Below are 12,300 nucleotides of genomic sequence, written 5' to 3' on the forward strand. Positions count from 1 at the left end.
GCGAAGGCCTGATATTCCATTGCTGTGCCAGTGGATCGTGGATGCGTGGAAAGCGATACCGGCCGATTTGGTGCGCAAAAGCTTTAAAAAATGTGCGATCAGTAATAGTCTGGATGGTTCCGAGGACGACTACGTCTTTGAGAGTGGCGATGAAGCCTCGGATGGCAGTAGTGAGAGCGGCGACGATTAAGAATCGGATAACCAGTGACGTGGTGGCGGTCGTTTGAATAAATGTTCTGAAAACGAAATGATCACTGAGTGTGAGTTGCATCTTTCTAGCGCTCATTTTTTTTTTCAGGTAAACGTGCGGGTTATACGCGAGCTTTTTTTTTCCGCCGAGTTCAAAGTTAGGGGTGCGGGTTATACGCAGGGGCGGGTTATACGCGGGTAAATACGGTATGTTGGTTGTATCCTACAAATGCCACTGCGGCACCTGAGCAAGGCGGAGGCTGGGGCATGAATAGCAAGAAGGGAGGAGAGGGAGAATCAGACATGGTGATTCACTAGTGCGTGCACTAAAACATTGTTCGAGGGGAATTGCCGCTGCATTCTTGGGCAGTCACTGACTACTGTACAGTCAAACAAGTAAGATGTGCATTGAACTTGGATGTTACCCCATCTGACCAGCACAAAGTACATGATCACTGATATTCTTTTTACGTCTGCTACTTTTGATGCTGATATTTCAAACAAAGCATCATACCATTAATAGTGCCTGTTTTTAGTAGTTATGGTTCATTGCACAGTTATCACTGCCTGAAAAACAAGAAATTGCAGAAGATTGTTTTGAAGAAGAAAAAACAAAGGTTTTCAGACGTTTTACAGAGATGTTCACCAGTGCTTCAATATCAATACTGAGGCGAGATGCCTAGGCGGGAAGGCACCAGATTAGTTTTGACCATTTACAGTTCTATAGCGTACACATTAAGTAAAAGAGCATGTTTGCATTCTATGCCCATCAAAATGTGGCCGCCATGGCCAGGAATTGAACCCGTGACCTCATGCTCAGCAGCAGAGCACCACAGCCACTGAGCCATCACAGGTAGCTTCACTTTCCCCTATAATCATTTCATGGCTCTCATCGTGCACACAGATTTTTTCAGTGTGTGTGTGCTAGTGTTCTTGTTTGTTTCTATGGGTGCATTATTTTTATTTTTCTCTTATGCTCTTCTTTCACCCTCGTCACCCGAAGAAGCATGCCAAGCCTGTTACTAGCAAGCCTTTTCAGTTAATAAAACTTACTCCCACATCCACACATTTTACTATATACCGTATTTACTAGATGTTAACGCGCCCTCGATTGTAACGTGCACCCGTTTGCCATGCCCTAAAAAAAAAAGTCGTTTACAGTACCGTCCACCTCATTCTTTCTTACAGAAATACAACTTTCTATCATTTGGAAAAGCAAAGATTTACTCCCAGTATGCTAAAGTTGATCCTGATCACTTTCCTGATCACACCTGATCACTGATCAGGTGTGATCACCTGATCAACACCTGATCACTTTCCTTTTAATTGCGGCATCACATCTCTTCGCAGTCGGCACTTCCATGCTGACAGAGCAAGCGCAGAAACTGGGAAGACAGATGGTGTACTACTACAGCACATGGAGGAAGCTACGGCAGCTAGGCTCAAAGCGCGTATGGGGCGGCCATTTTGAAATACCGATGGCGATATGGTAACGCAGGTTTAGGGTCGTACTTGATTCTAACATGCATGCAATTTTTGGACCCGTATTATCAGAATAAAAGTGCACGTTAGATCCGAGTAAATACGGTACTTGATGTAGATATTATTTCCATGCAATTCACTCCAGGAATATGCAAGTTTTGCAGACAATGGGTAGGCTGTACGGTGTGAATAACATGGTGGCGAGTGCTCAAGATGCTATTGTGCAAGGCCAGTTGTCTGGTACGGCACAGTACCAGTGAGCAGTTTAGCTCAGATGACCAAAAAATGCAATATATATCTTTGTCCACTACTGTACATGCCTGAATGTGACAAGGCTGTGAAGGACTCCTATTAATGCCATGACATTTCTACGAACTACTTATTTAAATCACGGGTGTCCTACATGTATATAAAAATATAGAAGAAAATTACCCAGAAGATATGATATTCAATGCAAAATTTGCAACAAGTCCTCTTCATGCAACTTCTAACATCTCATCACATTGCTCAAATTAACCTCACTGTAGTGGTTCCAGTCAATCAACATTATTTTCATCAAGACACATGCTCTATCGCAATTTGATTTGTCAAAGGTAGCAACACGTTGGAAATGCCACAGACAGAGTACGGACCACTGAGCGAAACGCATGGGGTTGTGCACCTTCTTGTCAGAGTACAGCTTACATGTTACATTTTCACCATCAGACAGGCAGCAGAAGTCATTCCAAATGCACATTAAAGAAAGCATTCCATATTTTACATACCGTCTATTGAACAACATCTTTACAAAATTTTGGCAGTTATCAGGGTGGGCACAGATGTTTGTGCCTAGCAACTATAGCAATCTTATCAAATATAAGACTGCAGCCAAGTAAGTCAACGAACAAGCTGAGAGACAAGAGTGAGTCAGATTAATACCTCTGTCACATGGGCACCCGCGAACTCTGTTGACATGAAACTCCCTAATGGAGATTTACGGCAATGGAGTTGCGGCCGTGCTACATGGCACCATGCGAGTTTTCGACAGGCGCCGCATAGGACAGAAATGGCACTGCTGCGCTTACTTTTGCATACAACTGCTCACATATGCATTCGCCATTAAAGGTAGCTTTTTTTTTCACGCAGTATGTAATCTAATAAAATCACAGCGAGAAAGTTTGCTGTATACATTACCGCAAGACTTGTTTTCCAAGGATAGCTAAGTTGAAAGTGATGCTGGCCACAGTGTGTTCTTGCTTTCGTGCGTGGGCAGCGTCGGTCACGTTGTTCGACCGATGCGCTTCGAGTTGTGATTCTGTACTATGTAATCATGCGTGTGCGTGTGTTTACGGTGAGCTCAACTGCTCCCAGATAAGTGACGAAGCAGATAAACAAACTAAATGGCGAAACAACAATTCCCCATGTGGCATGGCGAAGCATTGGTGTAGAGGGTGCAGACGCTATGTCCTTAAAAACAAATTAAAAACTCCTATTACGTGGCGTGTAAACCAAGACAAAAAGATATGAGCCAATTATGACGACTTTATTAGCGTGGTTTTCTTTGCAGCTGTAGCTATCTGGGAACAAAAGTACTCCATACAGCCATAATGGTCACTGCCGAACCCCCTACGCCAAAGTCTCCATAACTTCCTTGGTGCAAGGGAGACCGTGTGACACGGAGCGCAACTCCCTTGATGTAAAGACGAAGGAGTTAAATGGAGTTCGCAGGTGCCCATGTGACTGGGGTATAATATAACCAGATGCAAAATATTAGCTACGAGAGCCAACGTAAATCAAGAATCGAGCAGGGATGCTAATGCTAATTTGGACATCAAACATGAGGCCTTAGATCGTATGTAAAAACCTGTCTTTCCTTAAATTCATAGCTAAATAATGCAGGCCTTTACTGTTTCATTTCATTATTATACAACAAAACCTTGGTAATTCGAAGTTGGCGGAAACTGCAGAAAATATTCAAATGTAATAGGTTTTTGTCAAATCAGTTCTGCATGAATATGCGACGTGGAGGAAAATTCATGGAAGTGAAAACTGACATGAGAGGGAATTCATGAAAATAAAATTCACCTTTTTTAACTAATTTTTCAAATTATTCGGGAATTTTGAAAAAGAAGCAAGGAGATTTGTTGCAGAGGCACACATCACACGCTTATTCAAATGTTGGACAGTTATTACATTCTTCTTTTCTAGATCGCCCGATTCAATCAAATGCACTCAGGGTCATGTTCTCAGCTGTTTAAACTCATGCAGCATTACAGATGCACCGACGCTTCACTCAACAATGCTAGACATTGCATGTGATGCCCACCAGGAGGAGCATCATTTGGTGGTTATGAAAAGTTTCAGCACAACACCAATGCTCAATCCACTGCTCCAATCTGTGCCAACATTGGTGCCATGCACTGCTACCCAGAGCATGCACATGTGACGCTTCGAAACTGCAGATGGGCCTCTAACACCAGCCCATTTTGTCCAACATTTCGGCATAATCATGGCACAGCGTAAAGGTATATATTTACTGCACAGCATGACTCAGCACTCATTGCACTCCTCAGGAAACAGCAGTGTCCACCGAAGACGCAGTTGTCTGTGCATGCTGAATGCACCATTCTGTTAGCTTTGTTCACTATTCTAATTGGCATTTAGTTGATTGATTGACCGACTCAGTTTGATGTCCCAATGCAACACGTGCTACAAGAGACACCATAATGGAGAGCTCTGGATCAATTTTGATCGCCTGTGGTTCTTTCAACATACACCCAAGCCACAGTAAATGAGTGTTTTTGCATTCCACCTCCATTGGAATGTGGCTGCCAGGGCTGGGAACCCAACCTGCAACCTCCTGTTTGCAGCTGGACACTGTAGTCACCAAGACACAGTGGCAGGAGTACTCATCAGTAATTAACATCCTTCTCAACTTTCAGACACTAGAAATAACTAGGTCTTCAAGATCGACCCTCAATGTTGTAGGCCTAGCTACCTTGAGAAGGTGACTGCCCAGAATTGCTGCGATGCACCACCCAAGCATGACATTTATGCCGAAATTTCATGCAGACAGACATCAATGCAGAATCTGTGCCATCACAGATTACTGTCTTTTCCTGGATGCCACAAAGAGACATGTCAGTGCTGCAGGTTTCCTAAGCAATGCTGAAGGCCTCAGAGGACACAGCCCACACCAATGAATTATCTTAGTTGGTATGTGCTGTCCCACCATTTCTTAAATTAGTAAAATTTGCAGTAGAAATTATGGGACAGCAGAAAATCTTTTAAATTGCAAATAAACTGATATCAAATTATCAAGGTTTTACTGTATGCAAATAGTCGAAATATTACCAGCAAAGGAGCTTTCAGACACTAATCAGAAAAATAAAAAGTGCCTTCAAATGATGTCAAACACTACAGCAACTTAGAATGAATTGAAAAAAGAGCTAAAACAAACCACACACAAAAAAGTGAGAAGTCATAATTGCTTTTATGAAAACAAGTGCAAAACTTCTTATTTCCAAGGTGAAAAGAAATTTGTCCTAAGCAACCATATGCAACATGACATTGAATGCACAACAGCAGAAAAAAAAATTCATCAAGAATGAAGAGCTGAGCTTGGCAACTCATAAGTGGACATACAGCACAGGCACACGAGAGGAGTGCAGCACTGTGTGTGTCTGGTCTCCTATCTGTATTAGCCCCGTTGGTCCAAAAATTGACCTCTTCGCAGGTGTCTAGTTTTTACAGCATGGTGTTCTATCTCAGTGGTGATAACCATGCAGCCCATTTCTGTAGCTTCCTTACAACATCCACACACAGTGCTAGTCTCATCCAGCATGCCAGCAGAGCCTCCAAACAAAAATAATGTCTGCATCATAGCACAACTAACAGCTTTTAGAAAACAAGACTAAACCAAATACAGAACTGCAGAGTAATCAAGCAAAGAAAAAGAGAATGAAACGCTCATGCAAGCCCAAATTGCCAGCAGAGGAAAGCAAGTTGACTGGGACATAGGACAGGGACATACTCGGCCTGGGAGAAGAGAACTGCCCCTCCATGAAATCGTAACGCTGACTTGGGATTGGAGAAGCATTCCGTGAGGACTTCGCTGACGTTGGCTCTACAGAAGGAGGGGCATGGGGAGGGACATGGCAACAGTCATGCCACACAGTTAGTTGGATGACATCCCACATAGGTCAAAAAGAGCAGGAAACAGGGAACAGATTAAGAGAATAGAGAACTTGCAGACCCAACACCACAAAGACAGAGTGCAGCAAACAGTTATTTTAGTAATTTGCGTCATTCAAGCGCACATACAAGCAGACAAAACTTATCTCCAATACATCAATATGCACCTCTTTCTACAGCCTGGAGTCCATGGAATACAAGAGAAATATTTTAATATAGGTTATCTGACAAATTCAGCTTCATTCTCAGAATGAAGACACACCATCGTGATCTAGGGCTATGTGCCACACTGTCAAATTGTCAATTAACAAATTTGTTACAATAACGAAAAACAAGGTCATGCATGAAAACAATCTCTTTTCCCAGCAGTTTTGACACTAATTGCTGTAGACCTTGCAATACAAAATTCAGTACTGCTACAGTTGGGCAGGACATGGCAAGATTCACATAAATGCCAACCTAAACATTTGTCATAAACGAACCCAGCCATTTTCCGTCCAATTTTTGCCGCATTAATGTATGCATAAATAATTATAACTAACCTGTCTTTCTTCTTTAGTTGCTCATGGGACCCATCCCCCAAGTTCTTGCAGTAGCTTTGCCTACAGGCATCTACGGAAACTGTGTTCATCATATAACATTACCCCCTTTGTGCGCATCAGCTTCAGTACTAGCAGCTCTAAGTCTAACTTAAATTTATCTAAAGAATTCTCAGTACAGAAGTTCCCCTTCTGTAGAATTTTTCCAAAGGAGACCTTGCATTCTTTTTTTGAATGTATAGTGAAGCAATTTTGTGCTGCAGCCTTGGGCTCCTGCCAGAACAAACCACACAGAAACTGCAAACACTTTGCATTGTTATGCCACTTTTCAACCTGTAGGCTTTTCAGTGCCTGTATTAGATGCATGTGAGCTTGGTAAGAACACTAAGCAACACAAAAGGTGCAGGCTATGACCTGAGTACACCAGCCTGAGCTACAGTGGTGTTTGTTTGACCCCATTCGGTATGTTGATTGCATTATGACGCCAGTACTATAACTGACACGTGGAAGTGCTATAGCAGACACGCATGCACTTGTATTGGCATGGCAGAGTTCTCATAATTTGTATCTGCAATGGGCAGAAAAAGAACCAAGCAACGAGTGCTTCTAGAAAGTGCCCAGTCAGTCAGTGTCCTGAAAGGCACGGAACTCTCTAAACCCTGCAAAATGATAGGAGGCATACTATGGCCAAGTCATGTTGTACAAATAATTGAAGATAGTTTGCAAACCAGCCCAAATAAGTGGACATGGCATTTCTGGCACAAAGACAAGCTAGTTTCAAGACTACAGCACTTCATTTTAGCTTTTGGTGTAAGCACTAATGACGCAGACAGCAAAGATACAAATAGAGGGACACACATCTGTCCCTGTGTGCGTCTTCATATAATACGTCTATCTTGAATTTTGAACATCACAACACAGACTGGACAACCACAGCTAAAAGGATGCACACAACCAGTGAGTCCAAATCCCAACATTATGCCTACATACTCAACCAGGAATCTGCACTTTTCCTTTTAGCCATGATCATATTTTTCTGAGCGGTATCAAAATGAGCATGGCAGACTCAATGTGCAATTTGCATGTTTATAGGCCTCGCTAGCTGCAGCACCCTCCATGCCATATGTATCCTTTCTCGAGAGCACAAACCTCAAGCCTTCAGCAACCAAAGCATGGAGCCAGGCAAAACTTTGTCTGGGGTTAGTTGGTTTATGAGCTAAGATCTAAAAAAAATCTAGCGCAAAAAAAAAAGGATAAGAACACAGTGCAAAGAATTTTTTGTTCTTAACTATGGAGCCAGGATTTATTTGTTACTTTTGAATGTGCTACAGTGTGACTTTGGGCAAATTTTATGCTAGCTTAGCTTTAAAGGGACATTAAAGGCAAATATTGAGCCAAGCTAAAGTGATAGATTAATACTCTAAAACATCCAAGGCATCAATATTACCATGAGCAGAGCTTTACTAAGAGAGAAAGTGAGGTAAATGTAAGACAAGATTTGACACACTGCCAGGACATTTTGGTATTAGCCCTAAGATGTAACACCTCACTATAACTGTCTCACCAGTACTGAACAACTGATAAAATAAAGATCATTGCATTGTATTATAAGACCAAAGAAAATTATTCTTGTCCACTGCTATTCAGTTTTAGAAAGAAGAATTGATGTTACCTTTGACAATGGTCAATGGGTGGTCAAAGGATTTCATTTTTACTCAGCCCCCCACTACCCGCATTCACATTTGGGTAGTGCCGGTATTGCACAGCGCTAAGCTAGTTTTGCTAGCTCACAAAATTGACACTAACTGCCAGTAGCAGAAAATGCTGCAACCATACCTTCGCATCTTACAGAAAAAATCGTAGCACAGTCTCTCGGGCTTCATTTTACTCATTGACGGTAGTAAAGTCAGGTAACGACGTATGCAGCATCACACCACCACACTCATGACGGGAGAGTTCAATTAGGTTAGCGGAATGCAGCCCCATTCAGTCGCGATTTTCTCTGCAACTAAGTCTTTTCTTGGCACAAAACAAACAGTGCGAGGCCTCTGGAGTGGTATTTTAAGTCCAGATTGACGTAATACAGTAGGTTTCAGTTAATTCGACTCCGGTTAATCAATTTTTGGGTTAATTCAATCCTGACCTAAGATAACGGCCAGCGCGCATACATGCCCATACATTTCTATAGGCTCAAACTTCCATTATTTCAATCTCAAATTAGCCTTCAGTGCATAAATTGAATTTATTGCATTAAATGAATTGCATTTATTGCGCTTTCCACCACGAATGGAAAGGGGACACTGTCACGGGACATAATACACTTTCTTTAATTATACAGGCGCACCTGCACTGTCTCTGGTCACAGTACGAGCACCTAGATGCCCAATAAGCATATTGGCAGTCATTCAGAGCTGTTTCAGAAATTGCTGTGGCAATTTAAGCCCAGGACAAATAGTCCCAGGACAAATAAACCGTTGTTCTCATATCATTCAGCCCATTCAAACTGGTAAAAAGAGGAATTGCAAAAATGTGTTTTACTAATGCAGTTACTAAATCATGCCATCATTGCACTGACGAAGCGTTCAGACAACAGGTCATGCGGCTACATGAAGCAGGTTATCCCAATCATGTTCTGGCGTCAGTTGCAGAGGGAATACTTGGGCAAGTGCAGCAATCTGGGACTTCTGGATGTGCAGAAGGAAATAGTAACCGCGAGAAAAAAAAGACCAACAGTAATACCTTATATCCACCGGCTGTCGCACAACTTAGAAAATTGCCCGCCGAGCTAACACTGATGTGGTTTTTTCTGCACCCAACAAACTAATCAGCTTGTGCAGGAAAACAAGACCAGAAAAGAAAGAAGGTGCTCCTAGCTGCCAAGTTAAGCACAGGAAGAAGTTGCACAGATTGTAAGACATCAATTATATATTGTATACCTTTATCATGTGGGAAGTATTACGTCGGTCAGTCGGGCAGCTGCATTAACAATAGACTGCGCGAACACAAAAATAAAGTCGACACAGTTGTATCAGACGGGTTTCTCTCCCTTCAACTATTACTGGTAGAAATAAGCGCGAACTCACTAGACTTATAATAGAAGCCGAGCAGACTGATGCCCTAGGGGATTCATGTATCAGCAAACCATCATTGGCTCTCTCTGAAAAAGAACTGAAATTTTTACGCATGGCATAACATATCACTTACAAAAATGTTTCGCTCTGATTGTTTATCTGATCACGTGGCTGTGACTCATGTTGGCTGAGTGTATAAGTACGACCTGGTTCTCAATAAACATTGTTGGAAGTTAGCGCTGTGTGTGTCGCTGTGTGTTTTCTTTTGTACCGTCTTGTACCTTGTACCTTCAAGAACCTTGTACCTTGAAGGGGTACCTTGTACCCCTTCAAGATGCATTACCAACAAGCCCGCATTGCAACCCTCGTGCAATTTAAGCCCTCATTTTGCCTGCCATGCGTATCTCACATATAAGACAGTTAATAGGGCCTAGTACACATTCCTTAATTATATGCATGCATATGCACCAGGCACCTAGAAGCAGAGAAAACCATCTGTGTTTTGGGAAAGCTAGTGAAAAGGGAGGCGGTAAAATGAAACAACTCAGAAAGTAGAGGGGACGTTTAAAGCCAACAAAAAAGTGGGCGTCTATCTAAAACTCTGAAGGCCTGCCAGTAAACTTATTAGGTGTTTCGGTGCTCTTACTGCGACCGGTGACTGCGTATGTACGTGTGTAAATTAAGTAACGCATGCTATGTCCCGCAACAGTGACACCTTTTCTCCGCTTGATATGCTTCACCACATAACATGACTGTATTGTGAAGAAATTAACATTAAAGGCAAATACTTCCAAGTGAATCAATGGCATGTTTCGGCATTTTTATTGCCTTTTGTTTAATTCGACCCGCCGGATAATTCAATCAGTTTTGTCAGTCCTGTCAGGCTCGAATAAATGGAAGTCGACTATATTTGCCTTTAGTGTCCCTTTTTAATATGTCCTTGATACTGAAAGAAGGAAACTGTTACGTCAAGCACATCTGCATCACAGAAGTCATAAAGTGGTTTCCCCATGCTGCGATTTCGATCATGTACAGCGAGTTAGTTTATCTGTTTTACACGGGCATGAATTTGGGGCAGAGACACATAACCAACAATTGAGTCAACAGATACAAAAATAAAATGGACGAGGCCCATTGCAGTGGCTATGCCATGGCAGTCCATCCTTCAGGCCAACTTTATTACATTGACACTGGCTGCCACTAGTATAGCATTGACTAGTGAGATGTTTCGGCGACAAATACACAATTTTTTACAGTGATCACATATTGCACAGATGAGGCTTGTGTGTTTACTCACAAAAAGAAGCTGCTTCAAGAAAAAAAGCAGAGCTACGGGGGCTACTCTGCCTAAACACTGCCAACCATCAGCTTACAGTGTGGCAGCGTTTATCACAAGCTTTTATTCCTCACCCATCAACGCATTCTAGAACAGTGTTTAGTACCCCCACAACCATTTTGCTCTGCTGCTAGTCAGTTGCCAAATAAAATTGAGGGTAGCATATATAGTTCAAGCTATTCCCATATCTTTCTATGTTCTGCTGCTACACCTTGTAACCTTGTACAGCCTTTGTAAAAAAAATTGAATAGCTGCAGAAATGTAAAAGTATGTGAAGTATAGAAAGAGCAACATCGGCAGCCTTTACTTAGTGTGTGAAAACGCTCATGGTAATTTTTGATTAGTAATAATGATTAGAGTAATGAGGGTTACACTTCAGCTTGGGCACAGTGAGTGTCTTGGGATTTCACTTTTTCTTTGCCTCACCTGACACAGGTGTGGTTCAATTTACTACCAAAACAAAATTTCTGTATAAAACACTGAAATGAGGCCTTGAATTTTATCATGGCAGTGCTGCAGCAGCAGTTGTAGTGTTTAGTGGCCATAATCGCAACTTGTCAGGTGACATATATATATATATATATATATATATATATATATATATATATATATATATATATATATATATATATATATTTTGCACACTTTTACATTACAGAAAAGTTAATCGTCCAAAATGTGTCATAGCAGGTGCACCCAAAAGATCAGTGAAATCCACAGAAAGAACTCAACCAGATGAAGTTCGGCCTACAAGTAGCTATGCCCCTAAAGAACAAGCTGCATAAGTGAACTGGTCCATCAAAAAACCCAAACGCAAACAGAATATTTCAATATTAAAAATATACAAGATATAGACTTCTGACTAAATAACACTTTGTACATTACATTTTCCCTTATTTGGGATGACAACAATCTGCTAATTATCATCAGGGAATACACCACAAACCTACTCAGCTACTTTCTGGCTTTAAAGTATCATCCGATTAAGGAAAAATGGACAACCACCGTCACAGATAACCACGTGGAACTAAACAATAATGGCAATTGCTTTTGAGTTGCACTTTTAATTTTCAAGCAAGAGTTAGACTTTTATGAAGTCTCCAGTCCAGGCCCTGTAGGGATTGGTATTTGGCATACTGCCAGATAGACTACTAAGGAGAACAAGTCATATTCAGAACTGAACTCGCAGAACAATAATATGAATGATACAGTCGAACCTGACTATATCGAACCCGTTTACATCGAATTATTCTATATATCGAACAATTTCTGGACACGGTATAGTTACAATGAGTATATATAGCAAAAATTACGCTTACATAGAACACAAATAGTAGCGACTCCCGATACATCGAACATCAAGCGGCAAAAAAGTGCCCCCAGCAGTTGGCTTTCCCTCGCGGTAGTGGGAAAACCCGGCGGCGTGGCTCCATCCAACCGCTCTCCCTACCATGACCGCGCTGCCTCGGACGAGCCATCGACACGCCCCTGCAAAAAATGATCCTAGCCC

The 12,300-nt window shown here is 41.8% G+C and overlaps 1 protein-coding gene across 2 annotated transcripts in view; it reads right to left on the bottom strand.

Moving 5' to 3' along the window:
- Sec24AB (Protein transport protein Sec24AB) overlaps window positions 1–12,300 on the bottom strand; it is a 152,044-nt gene that overhangs the window by 128,796 nt on the left and 10,948 nt on the right. Inside the window, exon 4 of one of the 2 annotated variants that reach the window (XM_075690734.1) lies at window positions 5,684–5,776. The exons of the other annotated variant lie outside the window; for it this stretch is intronic. Within the exon in view, the coding sequence (XP_075546849.1) occupies window positions 5,684–5,776 (93 nt within the window). The remainder of the gene's footprint in view (window positions 1–5,683; window positions 5,777–12,300) is intronic. 2 annotated transcript variants of the gene reach the window in all.

The sequence above is a fragment of the Dermacentor variabilis genome, chromosome 1, assembly GCF_050947875.1.
Source record: "Dermacentor variabilis isolate Ectoservices chromosome 1, ASM5094787v1, whole genome shotgun sequence".
Taxonomy (NCBI): Eukaryota; Metazoa; Arthropoda; class Arachnida; order Ixodida; family Ixodidae; genus Dermacentor; species Dermacentor variabilis.